This window comes from Berghia stephanieae, chromosome 1 (assembly GCF_034508935.2).
Source record: "Berghia stephanieae isolate SIO BIC M18660-M18661 chromosome 1, UCSD_Bste_1.3, whole genome shotgun sequence".
Lineage (NCBI taxonomy): Eukaryota > Metazoa > Mollusca > Gastropoda > Nudibranchia > Aeolidiidae > Berghia > Berghia stephanieae.
Window position 1 is genome coordinate 122,585,584 of NC_088360.1, and position 20,243 is coordinate 122,605,826.

General features: G+C 32.8%; 1 protein-coding gene across 3 annotated transcripts in view; it reads left to right on the forward strand.

Annotated features, from left to right (window-relative positions):
* LOC144962952 (uncharacterized) overlaps nucleotides 1-14,977 on the forward strand; it is a 217,484-nt gene extending 202,507 nt beyond the window's left edge. For 2 of the 3 annotated variants that reach the window (XM_078896405.1, XM_078896403.1), the window contains 5 exons: nucleotides 926-1,044; nucleotides 3,426-3,514; nucleotides 6,404-7,016; nucleotides 8,844-9,013; nucleotides 10,238-14,977. In XM_078896405.1, coding sequence (XP_078752531.1) covers nucleotides 926-1,044; nucleotides 3,426-3,514; nucleotides 6,404-7,016; nucleotides 8,844-9,013; nucleotides 10,238-10,360 — 1,114 coding nt within the window. In that variant the 3' untranslated portion in view covers nucleotides 10,361-14,977. Of the gene's footprint in view, nucleotides 1-925; nucleotides 1,045-3,425; nucleotides 3,515-6,403; nucleotides 7,035-8,843; nucleotides 9,014-10,237 lie in introns of all 3 variants that reach the window. The other variant, XR_013643545.1, reaches the window with a different exon arrangement.
* Nucleotides 14,978-20,243: the final 5,266 nt, after the last annotated feature.

The window sequence follows — 20,243 nt, forward strand, 5'->3', positions numbered from 1 at the left end:
ACATACATACATACATTAATTAATTTTAATTATCTCACCTTTATAAAAATATGTTATGGTTTTGGGCTCTTAGACGTGCTAGCATTATTAATAGTAGCAGGTATTCCCGTTCTACGAACGAAGACAGGGAGAGAGGTCTAAGCAGACATGTATAGATAGATAGACAGACAGATAGATAGATAGATAGATAGATAGATAGATAGATAGATAGATAGATAGATACATACATACATACATACATACATACATACATACATACATACATACATACATACATACATACATACATACAACACATACATACATACATACATACATACATACATACATACATACATACATACATACATACATACATACATACATACATACATACATACATACATACATACATACATACATACATACATACATACATACATACATACATACATAAATACATACATACATACATTAATTAATTTTAATTATCTCACCTTTATAAAAATATGTCTTATATATATATATATATATATATATATATATATATATATATATATTATATATATATATATATATATGCGGCACGGAAGTTCCTAGCTTGAGAGTTTTTGGCTAGATGAGGGTCATTTCAACCGATCAATATTTGAAGTACGACTTTTCTGACCAAAATTTTAAATACTTGTTGTTTCAGATTATGATACGCGACTTATGGTAACATTTGTAATAAAACTTTTTGTAGGTTATAATCTTCGGTGATGCATCCTTTACTGAATTCTTGCAATAAAACATATTTTTTTTATAATGCAGACTTACATCGTTACTTTCAAAGGGGCTAAGCCCTTTAGAAATTTGATATGTTATTTAAAAAAGGTATAATTGTTTCCATTTTTTTTCTAAATATAGATGTAACATTTGATAGATCGTATTATAATCCCTTTTGTAGGTTTGAATCATCGGTGATGGACCCTTTACTGAGCTCAGGAAGTGAAACGGAACATCATGAAGACACCCAAGACCGACCTGGAGCTCCAGGCAAGTCAAAGATCCATCCCATGGGCAGCGGTACGTTATTTATGTCATTGTTTCACCAAAATTATTTTCGTAAACAAACACTAGAATTGGAAGATAATATCTTATTCAAATGTGACCAATTGTCTCAAAAAGGTATTATGTCGGGATGATCTGATGCTTAAAATCAAATTATAAGCTCAGCTTTTCAATATTAAAATTTAAATGAATATCTTCGTTGAGGGGAGGGAGTTTAGTTTCTTAAACTTCAAATCCTTAAATTGCTTATTCTAATTATTTTGACTTTAAAATCAGTTTTATCTATCTAGTTTTTTCCGACCTCATACCAGTTTGACGCAGCGAGTTACAAATATCATTATTTCCTTTCTTTAAAATCAGATTGAATAATGTGATTGTTAAGATTCATTGGTCATCCTATCAAATAATTTAATATCTTAAGAGAATAAACTTTAAAGTTTGATTTCGATCGAGCAAACCAAAGAACAAAAGTAATCTACTTTACATACCTTTATTTGCATGCTCTCTATTATCGTATTATCGGGTATAGAATCTTGCGTTATATCACGCTTTATGGATAAAGTTATGAACACAACACTCTATATTGATAAGTGATTCTTGCATACTGTTTCGAAGTTAGAAGAATAGTTGAATTATTTCTCATACAAGATTAATTATTAATCAATAAAAATTAATCAACGCTGATGTTTCGTTGGGAGGTGAATAACATTATCAACCTTTAGTTTTAATCATAAATTCGAAGAATCATGAAAACAGAAATTCCAGCTGTTGTTGTTATCGAAACGCTTTCAACGTATCAACTGTTTTGCTCCAAAGAACATATGGCGTCCACCACTGTTTTCCATTTCGTACCATCTCTGGCCGCCCTCCTCGCTTTCTCCGTCCTTCGGTCTTGGTCATATTTCATCTATTGACAAGGTCTCATATCCCCCCCCCCCCCCCCCCATCCCCCGGATATGAGACCATAACAATTGATGAGAAAGGATATTTTTTCCCTTTTTAGATGCTCTCTGATTGCTTTTAACATATACCTAATCATTGGACCACTAGGGAGTTGAATGCATGAGTCGAATGTATTCAAATATAAGGAGGTTCAAATTCGAATTATAATACAACTGTCTGAGACTGCCACCGTTTTACCAGTATGTTTAAGCACATTTAATGTGTCATTTAAAATGAGTGTAACTTAATAATTCTCAAAATTATGTGGCGCATGCCTACACTTTAAATATTTTATAAAGCTTTTAAGGTTAGCTACTTAAAGATTCACAAATATACGTGTATAAAATATACTCGAATATATGAATTATAAATTACAGTGTCTCCACCAAAACAATTTGTAAGTTGCTTAGTTCTGCTGGGCTAAACTCTCGTCGCCTATATCACGGAATACTGTTCACACAGAACCAGTGATTTACAAGACTGGAATGGGAGCGATCGAAAGGTTGTTGGTTGTCAACTCAATGAATAACAGCACTGTTTACTCATGAGAGCCGATCTAAACTGGCTTTCCCTGATGATAGAATGAGAATTTGGAGACGGGAGGTAGGAGAGATGCATAACAATTTCATCAAATAAATCAATCGGTTGGATGTGGAAGTCTCATGGTATGAGCGGGAATATAAAAACTTTACAAAATAGACCTTCTCATAATCAATCAAGGTAACATGTCAACAGAGACATTGTGATGAGATTCTTCGGCCTCACGTCGTTCCCCTTTTTCAGCACCAAAGGGACATGCTTCTCTTCCAGCTTGAAAATGCAAGACCTCAGATCATTCATAATATCTGTCATCAATTACTTTAGCCAAAACAATTCAATTTTCGTAATTTGCGTAATTTAAATTTGAGGAGGGTTTTTTTCCAACGAATTTTTGGTTGTAAGAAATGTTGTATTTGGATGTCGGCATTAATCTTTTAATTGTGCTCTCTTGAAATCCCATATTGACTTTCCAATGGGCTTTAATTTTTAAAAATTTTGTTAGAACAGTTTAAAAAGTATACATATTTCTCAGTTTGGTTGCAAAACTTTTGTCTTTTTTTTTTGAAATAGCATCCTGGTATATAAATGTATGTATGTATCGTTCATCTATGCGCTCAGTGAGTGTTTTCCTTATAGAAATGCAGTGCTCGCCGCCCCAACCCTCCTTCTTTAAAATTGTCATCATCAAAGACGACATTTTCCAGTCTTTTCTTTCTGTTTCTTCTAATCCATTATTTTAAAATGGTTTTTTTCTGATTATTGTGATCCATGGCATTCGTGCCTTTTGTTATTATGAACCTTGTCACTATGTCGTCTATTTTGTTCTAGTTCCACCATGTCTCCACACCTTTCCTGCATCTATTTAAATGCTTACCTTTACAAATCTATAATCCAAATTAATTCAATGTCCACAGATGAAAAAGAAGTTGAGATGTTATCCAAACAAGACACCAAATGCATACCATACACAAACGCCATCACCCGACAACCCAACCAAGTAAAGGTAACTTGACATATTTTCCATTTCCCTGTCCCCCTATGCATTGTCATTATTTTATCCGGGTCACATTCCTTTCTCGGTTTTTATCAATTGTATGGTATTTTGACAATCACTGGTATTTATTTTTAACAAGTGAAAAAAATAACTTCGAATAAATAGATCAGATAATTTTTTTAATAAACTGTAACAAATTATTTATTTCTTCGGTGAATAATTCTTTACATAGAATTCAAATGATTACATTTTTTGGTAAATTATCTTACTTATTAACAATCTAATTTTACGTTACGATTATGTATCCGATTTGCGATCAAGCCATGCTTGCTACCCGTGAACAAATTAAATTTATTAAAGATAACATTGACCATCGGATTATTTTTAATGTTATATAGATATGTAATGAGATAACCAACTTTTATTTTCAACATTGTATTTACAAAGAGTCTGAAAATATTTAACAGCAGGATAAACTTTACAGCCCTTTCCCCATCATATTTGAGTATAAAGTTATAAAGAATACATGGAGAGATGATAAATTATGCAAATTTCCAGTAGTTTAGAACTCAAAACGGATGTGAGTAAATACTCGGGAATATTTGAATACAATGTTAGAAGTAAAACTCTGAAGTTGAGATATCGTTAAACATTGAAGGAATCCATATTTTATATATAAGTTTGATTTTATAATTAAATGTGTTACAAGGAATATAGAAACAACTGAACAGTAGTCGTTTGTTTTGATTATGCAGAAGTTAACATTGCTACAACTTGTAAAAATAATATGAAATTAAAACCGGAAAGAAAATTATTTATAATTATACAAAAACATTCATTGTAAATACATCTATTTTTATCATTGTCTGAAGCAATTCAAATCTTTGTTTGAATTTTTATTTAATTTACTCATAAAAAGCTGACATTAAGCGTTCAAATACTGGAGGTAGTAAATGAACATGATATAGCGTAGAATAAATTTTGTTTTAACTGTCAGTTATTATCCTGCATGGTTGACTTGCTGCCGTGTCTAAATTACATCCTTGTGTAGATTAAGCACATTGAAAGAGAAAGATTTACTCAATTATCTAAAAGATTACTCGATGGAAAGATTCTCCATTAGAAAAAAATAATATTTCTTTTCTTTGCCTTATGGCCAGCCCCAAGTATTGTAAAGGCAAGTATCTTCAACTATCTGGAATAGAGCTTGATCCGTCTTGCACACTCAAAGGAATCGTATTGGTTTCTTTTCCCCTTTTTTAAAACGATGATTTAGAAACCTGTTTTTGGACTTTAATTTCTCATCATGATTTCTTATCTTCAGTTCACCCTCAGTCTCCTGTTTCATTACAATCAATTACAGCCTTAATGTTTTTAAAGAAAATAATTTAATTTCCTTTTGCTATCTCCTGAATTTAACGCTACTCAACTGTTTTCAGACATCACAAGATATGTATGATGCACAAGAAGCAGTCTTTCTCTTTTCTTATCTACCAAAGCTTGCCTTGCAGATTTCTGATGTTTTCTCTACTCTATTTTATACGACGTATTTATTATTATTTCCTTTTTCATTGGCTTGTTAAAAAAAAGGATTCCTACATCAGTAATCTATATTGAGATTTATACAGGCTCTACATGATTCTGCGTCCTATTTGGTTATGTTGACAGCGGTAACTTTAAGCTCCATTGATATTTTTATGCTGTTTGATTGTGACAAATAGGCAATTCATCAATTTCTTCTCAGCCGATGTTATCCTTTTCAACCCTATTTTTCTTCTTTTTTTCCTTCTTTTTTCTTTGCATGGTTACGTACACAATATAATCCTCCAATCTATAAAGCATGACAAAGTATTCTCCTTTTATTTTCCTTTCATTATTATTCCTTTTTCTACTTCCAAAATTGCAACGTAATATAATTTATAATATTGACAATAATATATTTTTTATATGTAACAACGAGAAATTTGAGCTACAATGACTCTATGATATCATCAATTCAGGTTTAAATGATAAAACTTATTATCATCTCCCGTGCTTTCATCAGCACACCTTCATGTATAAAACCATTTCTGCCAAATTTTATTACTTGTGCCTGCCTCCTGTAAATTGAATATTGCAATTTTTGTCATAACGCAATGCTGTGGCTCTTTTGTTTTGTTTGTTCAATTATATTCTACTGATACCGAGGAAAAGTCTTTATTTTTAGTCTGTTTTCTTTAAAAGATTTATAATTCAAGCAACAAAATTTCATTTAACAATCCCATTGAACATTTTCAAGGTCCTCAAATGACTTAACCAACTATTTTACATTTATTTAAAAACTCATAACTACTTACAGTAGTTAAAGGATCGTGGGATTTAATCTTTGCAGCTATTTGCCTTTGAGACAATTTATAATCTACCCGCATAAATTCTTATCAAAATTTAGTCAATGTCCAAAGCATCGTTAGTTCATCTCTCAAAGGCTCAGCTTAGTGCAGGCAACATTCTAATTAAGGCATGTAGAATTAATTTCCTGTCATGAAACATAGTAGTTCGCTGTATGGTATTTGTAAAGGGCATCGTAAGTACTGACAACAAATACACCCATACACGCATACACATACACACACATCGACACACACATATATACACACACATACATACATACACATTGAATGAATAATACCTTGCTAAAGTTACGCTGATTATAAGAGAATTACCAAACAAATTTACGGCTATGTTTTTTGTTTAACATCATTCAGATTCCGATTTATTTATTTTTTTAAAGGGTAAAATTATTCTTGACCAAATTGAATGTTGTAATTATCCCCAAGCACGTTATAACTTATAGTATAGTCACTGTATATAAAAAAAGAATATATAAATGCTTATAATAAGTCATTTTTTTCATTTCAGAACACTTCCAAGAAATGCCCAAAGATAATGCAAGGTTCAGAGTCAGGAAAGAAAAGATTATTAGCAAAGAATATAGCCTGGAAGAAAAGTTTTGCCCAGTTCCTCAGAAGAAAACGATGTCATCACAACTCTGTTCCAACATCACCACAGCATAATATACAACAACAACAGCAGCAGCAGCAACAACATCAACAACAACAACATCAACAACAACAGCAGCCATTGATACACAATCAGCAACACTTAGGTAATTTTCAGCAACAACAACAGCAACAACAACAACAACAACAACAACAACAACTACTACTACCACAAGAGCAGCAACCGGTAGAGCTAGAGCAACTATTACCAGTTAGCAATAATAACAACAACGACTTAGGTCCACATAATGTATCCCAGAATCCCCCCTCGAGAAATGGCACGAACACCCTCGCACCTACCAGTCAACCCACCTCGAACAAGTCTTCTTCTACGGAGAGCTCCACCAGGACTGATACCACTTGCCCAAATACGGGTATCAAGGATGATAACTGTAAGCTCATTAAAGATATAGATTCTACAGACGTGAACCCTGCATCTCATTCGACAGTCCTGGTGGAGCCAAGCATCACAGGTGTGGATTAAAGAAATTGTAATTCATTATTTTTATTTCCTTTAAACGATCACGTCATGGCCCCATTGTCATCACAGTTTCGTTTAACCCCCCCCCCCCCCCCCCACCACCACCACCACCACCAAAATAAATTAAGTCTAATCCCCGTCATCATCATCATTATAATCATCATCATCGTCATCATCATCATCATCATCATCATCATCAGCATCATCATCTTCATCATCATCATCATCATCATCATCATCATCAGCATCAGCATCATCATCATCATCTTCATCATCATCATCATCATCATCATCATCATCATCTTCATCATCATCATCATCATCATCATCATCATCATCATCATCATCATCATCATCATCATTAGCAGCAGTAGCAGTATTTCTTAATATAATGTATCATTTCCCTAAAAATAGTGAGGTCATATAGGAAAATAACTATATTATCGTCGCCATCATGACCCACCGATGAAATATTGATTTATTTCGTTTGTATTACTGTAGCGATTACCTAAAGTGATTTTTCTATTAATTATGACAGTAAATATCAGTCTGGAAAATATAAATTTCAAACAGTTAAATAAAGTGGAAAAATTGAAGAGCATTATATTTCAGATCCCCCCCCCCCCCTCCCTCCCCTCCCATACCTCACTTGACTCTCCACCCCTCGCGAAATATGTATATTTTGTGACAAACCATATCTATCTAGAGGATTACAAGAGCCTTATACACTGATTTTAGGGTTAATTTTAAATCTCTAGTATGCCATGCTATCCAGGGGCACAAGTTAGTTTTGATAATAAAATACATTATTTTTACACACTATTAGAAGTAGTTCGACATTACAAGATGTCATTTAATGATAACTCTCATAAAGAACAATCTAGGTGTTTAAAAGAGCGGTCATTCTTTCTAGATATTGTTAATTTATACAAAGAACCTACAGGACGGTTTTAATTGGTGAATAGTCTAGTGTTGGGGCCTTTCAAAATCCTAGTGTAGTTTTTCATTATCAGAAAATCACCATGATTATTTTTGGTACGCATGCTTAATGTGGTTGAATCAATAAATCAGTCGATTTAAATTATGTCGTACTAAAATTCAAGTCTAGAGTATATAAGGAGAAGGAGGAGAAGAAGAAAAAAAAGAAGGAGAAGAAGACGATTATGATAATGATGATGATGATGATGAAGAAGAAGAAGAAGAAGAAGAAGAAGAAGAAGAAGAAGAAGAAGAAGAAGAAGAAGAAGAATGAGGAGGAGAAGAAGAGGAGGAGGAGGAGAAGTAGTGATAGTAGTGGTGGTGGAGAAAAAGAAGGATGACGATGCTACTAGTAATGATATCTAAGATGATGATGAAGACGATCAGTATTATTATTATTATTATTATTATTATTATTATTATTATTATTATTATTATTATTATTATTATTATTATTATTATTATTATTATTGTTATTATTATTATTATTATTATTATTATTATTATTATTATTATTATTATTATTATTATTATTATTGTTATTGTTATTATTATTATTATTATTATCATCATCATCATCATCATCATCATCATCATCATCATCATCATTATTATTATTATTATTATTATTATTATTATTATTATTATTATTATTACTATCATCATCATCATCATTATTATTATTATTATTATTATTATTATTATTATTATTATTATTACTATCATCATCATCATCATTATCATCATCATCACCATAACCATCAATATTATCATTTATATCATATCACAGTGCTTTTCTAGTATAATCTAACGACGGTAATTTTCATCTTGTTTCCACCAGAATTGATAGAGCTCCAGTCATCGCCCCCTCTCCCATTATGTTCCCCTACTCATACGGCCCGTGTATTTAATTTTGCCCTAAATTCGGACTCCCATAAAATAAAATCATCGTGTCTCTTTGGGTGGGGATCATGTCGAGATTGTGGAAGAGGCAACACCTCATCTGAAGAAGTGAGTCTGGGCTAGTTTGATTGTTTTTGTTTTTTTAGAGTTACTGCATTCGTTTAGCCATCAGGAATGAAAATAAAATGCAACTTGACAAAAGACACGCCTGATAAAAGCAAATGTCAGCGGGAGAAATGAGGGAGCAAGCACTGGTGTAATATGAAAATATGAAAAGATGTGTTTATAACAGTGTCAGACAAAGAATAAAGAAAATTATATGTAACTACAATCCCCCCCCCCCCCCAAACCCCTAATAAAAAGCAGTCTGATTTTGTAGGCGGACTTTTTCTTGTATTTTTCATGTTTTGCCTGGCAATGATTCATACACACCTTTTATTGATTTTTTATTAAGGCAAGAGCTTTTTAATATAGCGCAATATCCACTATACGTGCTCAAAGCGCTTTACAAAGGGTTTCGGACCAACAGCAACACGTAAAATATAGAACGAGACGTGACGCCTGTTAGGCGGTATTACAATTATTTTTTTTCGATGAAGACAACGTTGTTAACGATCAGGTACTCATTTTACACCTGAGTACGGTGAGGGAGGTGAGTAAAGAGCCTCTTCCAAGGACTCAACTATGCGCCGAGCCGAAAGCGAGTGTCATACCACAAGTCCACATAGCCGCACAAACGTAAAAGCAATGGATTTTTCTCTTAATGAAATATTATTGTATGATTTTTGGGGGGGATGAATTTGACATTATATGCCCCACACCTACAGCATTTAAGTTCTTTAGAAAAATTACTGTATTTACTCAAACTGCAAAGGACTCAAAATCCATAGTTCTAACATGACCTTAAATTTAATTGTCAAGTTTGGTTCACTCGACACATAACCGAAATAAAGCATTAAGCCTCTCCTTACCATTTTCAGGATTTTCCCCAAAACTTCACACCCAACTAACACAAAAATAGATTTATTTTTTTACTACTCAAAGACAATAGCAGTAAGTTCTTGCGATACATTATTTCTTTAGCAAAACGTGCTCTACAACACATGGTTCATTTTCTTTAAATTTTATTGTGTACAAGAGAAATTTAAATTAGAAAATGTTGTTTGTATCGTAACGAATTTAACGATTTTCCTTTAGTTGGTAAGGAGAGGATTAAACCGCACATTTGAATTCAGTTTACACCATACACGATATGTTATTTTATCTACCATTCTTTTGTTTCAATAACTTGCACTTACCAAATTATTTTTAATTCTCTTTATTCTATTTCAGGACATTGAATGTTATTCCCCTCACGACCCCACAGTAATCTTACAATTAAAACCTCTGGGAGAAAACAGCCCACCTCAAGAAAGCACAAATTTTACACAAACCTTCCAGTTCTCACCGACGTGACAAAAGCATTACTTAACCTGGAAACCACACATCTTTCAAGAAACTTTGATTATGTTAATAATAATAATAACAACAAAAAATGACGACATATTTATTATTCTAAGATGTATAGTTCTATTTATAATTTGTTCATTCATTCATTCATTTCTTCCTGGGTCCACGCATTATTCAGTCATTAATCCGTAATTAATTTATTAATTCATTCATTTCATTCATTCATTTAAACATCCATTCATCTGTTCATTGATTTATCTTGTCATCCATCCACTTATCCATTCATTCAAATCTCATTCATTTACTCATTCATTTATTTATACATTTATTCAATTATTCATTCATTAGTCCTTCATGCATCAATGCATTCATTCATTCATTCATTCATTTCATTTGGTTATACTTGATATTCATTTTCTCTATTTTAGAATCAATTCACTTCTATCTACAATAATAGACAGTGTGTTCATTTGGTAAAGAATAGAATAAATTCATCATGTGTAGTCTTTTCGTTCCTCATTATATTCCTTTCAGTCTAAATGCAACAATGAAAATTTAAAAGAAATGCTATATGCTATTTGATTTTTTTAAAATTTTCACTACTTTTATCCTTTTTTTATAATTTCTGGGCAAGATGGTTCAACAATATCATATTTTATGATTGTCTGTTCTTTCAAAATGCGCAGTTATCTAAGACTGATTAATCCTGGGGAAATAAGAAGACAAATAAATAGTTTTATTAACGTTTTAAGATTATTATAACCATAGGGTGACATTAAATGTAATGTATTTTTTAAAATCTTAAATAGTGTAACATTTTCTGAGAACACCTGTTTCTTTGTTAGCTTGTTTTTGTTTTGTTACTTTTTTTTTAAAATATATTCTAGTTTTTTTTGGGGTTTTTTTGTTCGTTTGTATTTGTTTTGTTTTTGTTTTGTTTTTGTTTTTTGTTTTTTTTGGTTTTTTTTTGTTTTGTTTTTTATCTTGTTTTAAAATCTTAATAGACAGTTCGGACTGTGCTTGCTGCTGTCCTTACTCTCGTTGTAAATGGAATCAAGAGTCAAATAGATCATATTTTAGGAAACAGTGCTGTATAACTTGCGCTCAATCGTTTGAGGAGAAAGATAATTATAAGATCATACTAGTGAATGCACACAATATTATGGCTATGGTTAACATTCATGGAGTGTTTAGTGACCTTGGACATGGGCATAACTTGGATAATAGGTTTCAGTCTTTTTTATTATTTTTTTGGGTCGGTTTATTTTTTCTTTGAATATGACTGTTTTGAATGACTCGCATTATAAGAGTCAAGTATGATATAATTTAATCAATAAGCAAAGGCATGAGTTGAGCTGAGGGAAGGGACTATCATGACATTATGTTTATGTTGAACCCTTCATTGAGCACCAATTTGATGGGTTATTGCAGTCTTACTCTGTTTTTATCCATACTATTAGTTTTTGATTTTTTCCCTTCTTTTCTTCCTATTTTTTCCATTAAAAACAAACACCTTTTTGTAGAACTAATTAGATATCCAGGGTAGCTACACAGAAAGGCATATTTGGCCTTTTGATGAAAAGAAGACGAACTGATCACAAAAAGAGATCACTATTAAGTTTATATTATGCATACCATTAGTGTGAATAATCGTCGCTCTAGAGTAAGTATTATGATATACTGTTATTTCTTTTTTAACGCAAATGATTTCTTATAAATATATGAATTAATAACGATGGTATATATGCCAGAATTTACACAAATAGAATGGAGTATATCAAATAGTGCAATCTTGGGATTGTTGATATTTTAGTATTGCGTGTGACGTCTATCAAAAGGTTGGTCGTAGTCTTCCATTTTACGACTAAGCCCAATTTGCTGCAGTTCTACCCGATAGAATTGCCAAATTGTTACATTTTAAGACTAAGTCCAATTTGCTGCAGTTCTAACTGCCGATAGAATTGCCAAATTGTTACATTTTTTAAGACTAAGTCCAATTTGCTGCAGTTCTACCTGCCGATAGAATTGCCAAATTGTTACGGTTCACATGATATTCTTATATAATTAATGTGATTACAAGAAAATGCATTTTTCATCGACACTCACTAACGTATTGTGTCACACGATTTTGTTAATCGAATGAAAAAGAAAATCCTGATTTCCCTAGCTAATGTTTGGAATTTTTAAGATGTCACAGAGTTATTTAAATCTAATATTATGAATTTCATCTGTCTTGTTATTAATTTTTTGCAGACGTATTCATGTATACACGTATTATGATTAGCTAAAGTTGTTATGAGGAAATGATACAATCTAAATTTAAATACTTCGTGTACTGTTTGTATAATATCGCATCACATTAAAAACAAGAGATTGAAATCAGGAAAGGATGCATTATGTGTTAATAATGCTTCTATGCCTTTCCTGACAAATGGAAAATGCTGGTCATTTTAGCTTAAATGTTAATGTACTAAAGTTAAAGTAGAAATGTTTCTTTTGCAAATCTGAATCATTAATGATTGCATTTGAGTATCATTGTAATTGCTGAAATATATCTTGTTGACACTGTTTCTTTTCCCTTAAAAGTTGAGGCTTTTATTGTATATACTTTATATAGTTGTGATTTTGAAATGACTCCAATATTGTTTTGTTGATCTGTGATAATGGATAATTCATTTATTTAATCTCGCATAATATATGTCTATTATACTGCATTCAGTGTTTCGGGTAGAAATTTGCATTTAATGCACATTTGCATTCATAATTTGTTTTCCATAAAAAATACCTTTTTTTCATGACAAACTACACTTACCTAAATTTCTTTCATTTTGTATAATATAATGATATTGAACATCATCCCATAAATGTATGTAAATATCTAACCAATTCAATATAAAGATCATACCCATCTGACATAAAAACAACAGTAATAGTACTAAGCAAGTCATTTCATTCTTTGTAAGCAGCATATTAGATTACCTTATATACTACAACTGGTTTTATTTCTTTTAGAATCATTACTCACTGAGTTTCAAAACACTGGAGCTATGATGAATAAAGTGCTGTGTCTTTTATTTTTCCTATGCAACTTTCCCTTTCACTAGACATGGTTGTTTGTCTATTGTAAATAATTATGCACATTTCATCTTTTCCATCAGTTTCTGACATATCTTTCCTTCCGTTATAGTCTATTAAATGTTGCCATCCACGTGCAAAACAAAATAATGCTACATTAATAAATCAAATTCTTTAACAAAATTTAATTCAAAATTTGATTTGTCATATTTTTATGTGGGGAGGGGGGGGGGGGTTCTATAAAAGTGTTGTTGATTATTTCGGAAGCTTTTGAAATGAGATTTCTATTTTCTTCAGACAACAAATATAAATTAGCGTTTTGCTCATTGCAATCCACTCCCTTTGTGTGCCGGAAACGTCACTTTTTGTTGTCTCTTATTTACTTCTATCTTTTATTCTATATCAAAACAAAATATATAGCTGTCCTTGTCCTTTAAAAAACGAGACAATTATATTTGAGCGTTGTCCAACTTGAGATCCTTAGCAGAGGGAGTCAGTCGATTTATGTGACTGTATCAGAGGATTAACTTCTTTTAAAACCATCTCTCATGCATTACTGCTATTGTCAAACAGGCATTATATTATTATAAACATTTCAGGTTCTCATTTTTCGAGGGCTCAGTGCCTGTTTCTGCGTGAGACTTTTTGAGAAGTCTCAGAATGGACATAAAACAGTTTGCTCTCTTTTCAAATCTGTTACCTTCGTTTACGTTTCCTATGGGGCTCGTAGGAGCAAGTAAATTCTAGATAAACTTTCCCAATATCACGATCATCTTTTTTTCCTAATACCTAAATGACCCGAAGATGTCATATGTGTAAAAACGGCAGAGAATGAAGAGTAAATTGAGAAATTGTTTCTTTTTGTTGACGATGCAACACTGCAGTTGAATTGTTCCAACCATCGAAAACCAGATGCCATTAAATCAATACGTTGCTTGCATTTTTATTTTGTTACTGTAATTCCACCTTCAAAGTATTTATTAATTGTGTTTTTATTTGAGGTATATATGTCGTCACAAATATTGCATTGGATTTTAGGGGCGGGGGGTTGATTTAAGATTTAGATGATTTAATATTTAGATAGATTATTCTTATTCATATTTATCCCCCAATAAAATTAATAGAGATGGGTTTTTTTTTCTGTCAGGCACTAGATGACAAGAAAAACTTGAGAGACATTTAAGATAAAAATCATATACCTCTATGAAAAATATTTAAGAATCTAACACTCTATTAATATAGGCTATTTAAGAGACATGGACTGGGAAGATTATTTTCTGCTTGGCTGTCCTAGGGCAGAATAAAACGAGGAACACGAATGATGATGTCTAAAGAATGCTATTAAGAAAATTACTTAGACTAAAATGAATGTTGAAGGGCTGCAAAGGACAGAATATTGTTATAACCAAGTATCTCAAAACAGTACCATGCGACATGAACATGATGCTTAAATTTCTATTTAAATCTTGATTTGTAATGCTTTTGGTAAAACAAATGCCTCTATTGAAAGAGCGAGTTTTGTTTCTTACACTTCAAAAAGGAAAAAAACTTAAATGTCCTAAATCTGGTCTTATTGACGTAAGACTGAATTGTCTCAGCTTGTTAATTTCGACAAAACACAAATTTGATGCGTTGGGTTACATCTTGTTTCAACTTGAAAGAGTAACTGTGATAGAAGACTCGCGTAAAGCATATCCGTTAATATTGTTTAGATATTATGAATTATTTTAAAATGTATTGCTTAATACTGTCTAGCATTAAGTAGTATGGTTAAGCAGCACATTTTGCGAAGTTGTTTTAATCCCTAGAAAATATTTAACATGAAGATTATAGGTATTAGCGTTTAATTTCACATAAACAATTATATTTTGAGTAATTGAATGCCTTTGTTATATATCAGGGCAATGTTTATTCCGATTCTTAGCACGTAACATTATTTAATTTGTTTTATAATAAGTAGGTATTTTCAAGTTTTTAATTATTTGGGCTCATTATACGCCATGTGATGTTTTCTTTAAATTAAAGATCAGATTATTTTTTTTCCAAAAAGTCTTACAAATATGATATACATTTCTTCTTCAAAACATTACCTAGAACGAGTTACAGATTATGTATATAAATATAGTTATGTTGCAGTTTTTTTTTTTTCAATACTAAAATTGACTTGTAAAGTCATACAAGTTTTCTTTGTGATACAAATTCCAAAGAGCACTCTGGAATTATGACAAGTATGACGCACATTCATAAAATGCATTGTATTTGATTAATGATTGACTGGCCATACGATGAAAATGTGATTGAACTGTAGCTCCAAAGAGCTGCTCTCTCCATGTGATAAATTGGGTTGACATTATACATGTCGAATGATAATAAACATAATTTACCCGATCCTCTCAACTTTTCATTAAGTGATTGCATGTGGTAAGCATTGAGGACTCTTGTTGTGAAAAATACCTAAATCTCAATGTGTGTGTCAGTAGGTTGTGATGATACATTATGTTCAAAATCATTTTGTTTACATATCTGCATTGGCATACTCAAGATATTGCAACTTATTGCATTTTGCATGCTCCGTTTTTCTATTATATGAATGTAATGCATATTATCACTTTAACCATAGAACTGTAAATGTACATATGTTTCAACTCGTTCTTTTCCCCCATTTACCTCACATCTAAGTAGGGAAATTTCAGTTAAGAAGATACAACCTGATAACAAGGAAGTCTTACTAAACAAAACACACTTCTATTATACTATGTTATTAATATTTTCCCTGAGATATTATTCAATTAGTTTTGATTTTATTGTCTCAGATATGAAGATCTTTTTATTCGGAGAGACCTAACCCAACTGATTTATCTCCTTTATGACATAAACAGCAATAGTCTCAGTTACTTAATAATGCGTTGTCTGCCTTCCGAAGAAGTCACAACTTAATCGTAGTTACTTTATATGTGTGTTAATCGTGTAAAAACATCCTTTCAGATTGTTTTGCATTTCCTTTCCTATTTATCGACTTGAATCTTATATTCCAGTCTTGACTCAACCCAGTGTGTAAAGTTTATTAATCAATTGAATATTCATTTGGGGAAATCTCAAATCAAGATATATTACGATTGAGTTGATCTCCATTGTGGTAGCTACATGTGATACATTCCTGATAGATTTGGTAATCATTTTGATCATTCTAGTGTCACTATGATGACATTTACCATTCAAAACCATAACAGGCTTAAAGGAATTTGAGACAGGCTCCCCCACCCCTGCTTTGAATAACGTTACAATTACGACCCTAGACGGAGTATCAGTTTTTAAGTATAAATAAAGCAATATAACAGGCGCCATGTATAAGTTATATTTCTTACAGAATATATCGTACAGGAACAACTCCGTATAAAATTATAAAGAGATGACACAATGATGTTTCCAAAATTACTCTTATTCGAAAATAGTCAATGGTTTTATCTGTTATATTTTGTTAGTTTTTCAAAAGAATGTGAGATAACTAATCTTCAAGAGAGAAAAAGACAGACAATTACTTTTTTAATGTATATCTAAAAAGCAATTTTCGAACGTACAAAGATACATAAATATGGAAAGGAATCTTAAATTAGACGACGTCATGAATTTGTTCACTGCCAATTGTAGTACATTTTTGTCGTTTAAAAATCTACAAGTGAAGAATTATACTCAGAGCTTTTTATACACTCGACATACCTAATAAGAAGTTTATTCTGGAATTACTTTTTCCCCAGAAATATTACAAACGAGATTGATATTAAACATACAAACGCCATGCTTACCTTTATAATAATATAAGGATTGACCTCAGCAACAGTTACCAACAGCTCAAGACAACCAATCTGACTTTGCTATCCAGTATGTAAACATTCATCACAATATTTTCATAATATATAATAATTTTGTTTTTGATTGAATCATAACAGAAACAATAAACTTGACTCATTGTTGCAGCTTTTTTTTTTTAGTTTAGTTTTTGTTTTGGGGTCTTTATTTTTCCCGTGAAATTGACATTCAAAATTAAGTTTAAAATACATATAAGCGTGTAATTCAATCATTTGGCTCCAACAGAAAATATTGATTGGTTAAGGCATCTTATATATTCCAGATTTAAATAAATATGCGTATCCCGTATAATTTAATAATTTAAAATCACGAGTTCATTTTTATCATAAGATTTTATAAATCTTAATAGACAACATCTCACAAAGAGAGGTATATTTTATATAGGGAATGAGATTAACGGAAGAGTAGCATCCCTTGATTGGACGTCACCCATAGTCTGTGACGTCCAATCAAGGGACGCTACTCTTCCGCTAATCTCATTCCCTATATGTGACTCCGCCAGGGATATCCAAAATAATGAATTCTTGAAATCATTAGAAACATTCTTCCAAACACACATACATAGATTAAACGGTATCAATTTATTTTATGAGATGAAACAGAATGTCGTAATCGATAGCAGGTTTCTCAGTAAATATCCAATCCTCTTTTTTACATCGACATTAATTTTGTTGAAACATAAATTCTAACGGCAAAGTGTTCATATTTAACAACTAATTGCTTTACCTTGTACATGTTCTTTGATTACTTCTTTCTCAACTAATTCCATTGTAATGGCTCCATAAAATTGTTCAATTTCCCTTTTTTTTCCTTCGATTCACTATGGATCTTTTACTTGTATGCTTTCCAATCTAGGTAGACAATAAAATTCTTTTTCACAACATGTAAAAATGAGTGCTGCTATGCTGTTGGTTTTTTGTTTGTTTGTTTTGTTTTGTTTTGTTTTTGTTTATTTATTTGTTGTGCGTGTGTGTGTGTGTGTGTGTGTGTGTGTGTGTGTGTTTTAATGTATATTATTTTTTATTTATTTATATATTTATCTATGTATTTATTTAACCTTTCAAATGTTGAAATTAACTCGATGATATCTCATTCTGAGGTTCCAGATCTTTCACCCCAAGAGTCCAAAAAATGACGTAATGTTTTGATCCTGTTTGAAATAAACTGAAGAAAACGAGGAGGAAAGGCTGTCTAAAACGTTTTGTAAATGTTATGCTTTTGGAAACGATTGCTCAAATTGCCTGTCTTTGTGTTCATTGGCAAAGTGAAAATTATGCTCTCTTATTTGGAGCAGCTTGGCACAGCAGACTGATACTTGTGTGCAGCGTGGCTCAGCGTTATGGTCTTTGCTTCTTACCCGAAGGTTTCGAGTTTGAGTAATCCGCCGCGCTGTGTATCCTTGAGCATGTCGCCTCACCTTGGCTCACTTTGCGGTGCTGTACTGCGGCTGACGCCTTGGTAGATGTTAAACTTCGCAAGTCGATGCACATAGTGTCAGGAGCGCTGGCAACAACGCCTAGAGAATAGGGCCTGATAATGGCAGCAATCCCGCTCCCCGATGTCCGGCTGGAGACGATTACAAAGATCTGACTTAATAAGATCAAAGAGAGCGGGGGGGAAATGGGGATACCCCTCTCAAGCGCATAATGGACGGTGCCCCCGTTTCGAGCCGAAATAAGTCCCTTCAACCCTTATACGCAGATTCCCTGACTACGGACAGAGATGCATATATACGAGATGGAAGTCGGTTTGGACGAATTCAATCCCTCGAGGGGGCGGCGGGGACATAGACTCCTCGAAACTGGAGAAGTTGCCAGGTTTCTCCACCAGCAAGAGGAGGCACTGGGTGGCAGCGAATCGGCTCCGGTCGAGAACCTGCCGAACGGTAGCAGCTTCTTATGGTTCTCACACTACTATGTTATGACGGTCGACCCAATCAGCAAAGTCCGGTCCACATTCGTGCACCGTCGCGAACCCGGTAGCATAGTCACAACACACCGTTCAACTAGATGCTCTGCCGTTTCGGGTTCTTGCCCACATTGGGTACATGCAGGACAGGTGGAAAGTCCCCACTGATGAAGCGCCTTTGCTGTGAGGCAGTTCCTCGACCGAAGCCGATTCGCTGCCACCCAGTGCCTCCTCTTACTGGTATCGAAGCCTGGCAACTTCTCAACAAGCTTAGAGGAGTGTATGTCCCCGCCCCCACGAGGGATTGAATTCGTCCAAACCGACTTCCATCTCGTATATGCATCTCTGTCCGTAGACAGGGAATAAAAAATTACCTTCAATTGAACAATAAATAACATAAGTACTATTCTCTGTTCACTTGATATGGGTACGTTTAGCGAAGTTGTGAAGAATGTATGATGTCGGGAATTTGATGAGCCTTTTTTCTGTCTTGTTTTGTTTTGTTTTTGGTTTGTTTTCTTTTGTTATTTGTTTTTTTGGGGTTTTTCTTTTCTTTTCTTTTTTTCTTTTTTTTTTTTTTTTGGGGGGGGGGGTTAATGTTGGTTTGTTTGTTTGTTTGTTTTTGTTTTGTTTTTATTTTTTTAAGATGACCCTTTTAAGAAGTTTAGTATTGTTGAAAATGTATTTTTTATGTAAAGATATGCCCATCCAAAACCATTCAAGGGATGGGGGGGGGGGGGGGGGGGGGGGGGGGGGTTGGAGAGAGAGACCAATGTCATTTATGCCATTATGGATTTGGCACTTTCTTGATGAAAAATGCATTTGAAGTGGAACCCCTTTGATAATGACGATGAAGATGGAGATGGTGATGATGATGATGTTGATGATGATGATGATGATGATGATGATGATGATGATGATGATGATGATGATGATGATGATGATGACGAGGATGTTAAAATGCAGCATGTCCCGTCCCACATGTTAACCACCTGATATTAACTGTTGCTGTTGGCCAGGGACACCTTGTAAAGCGCTT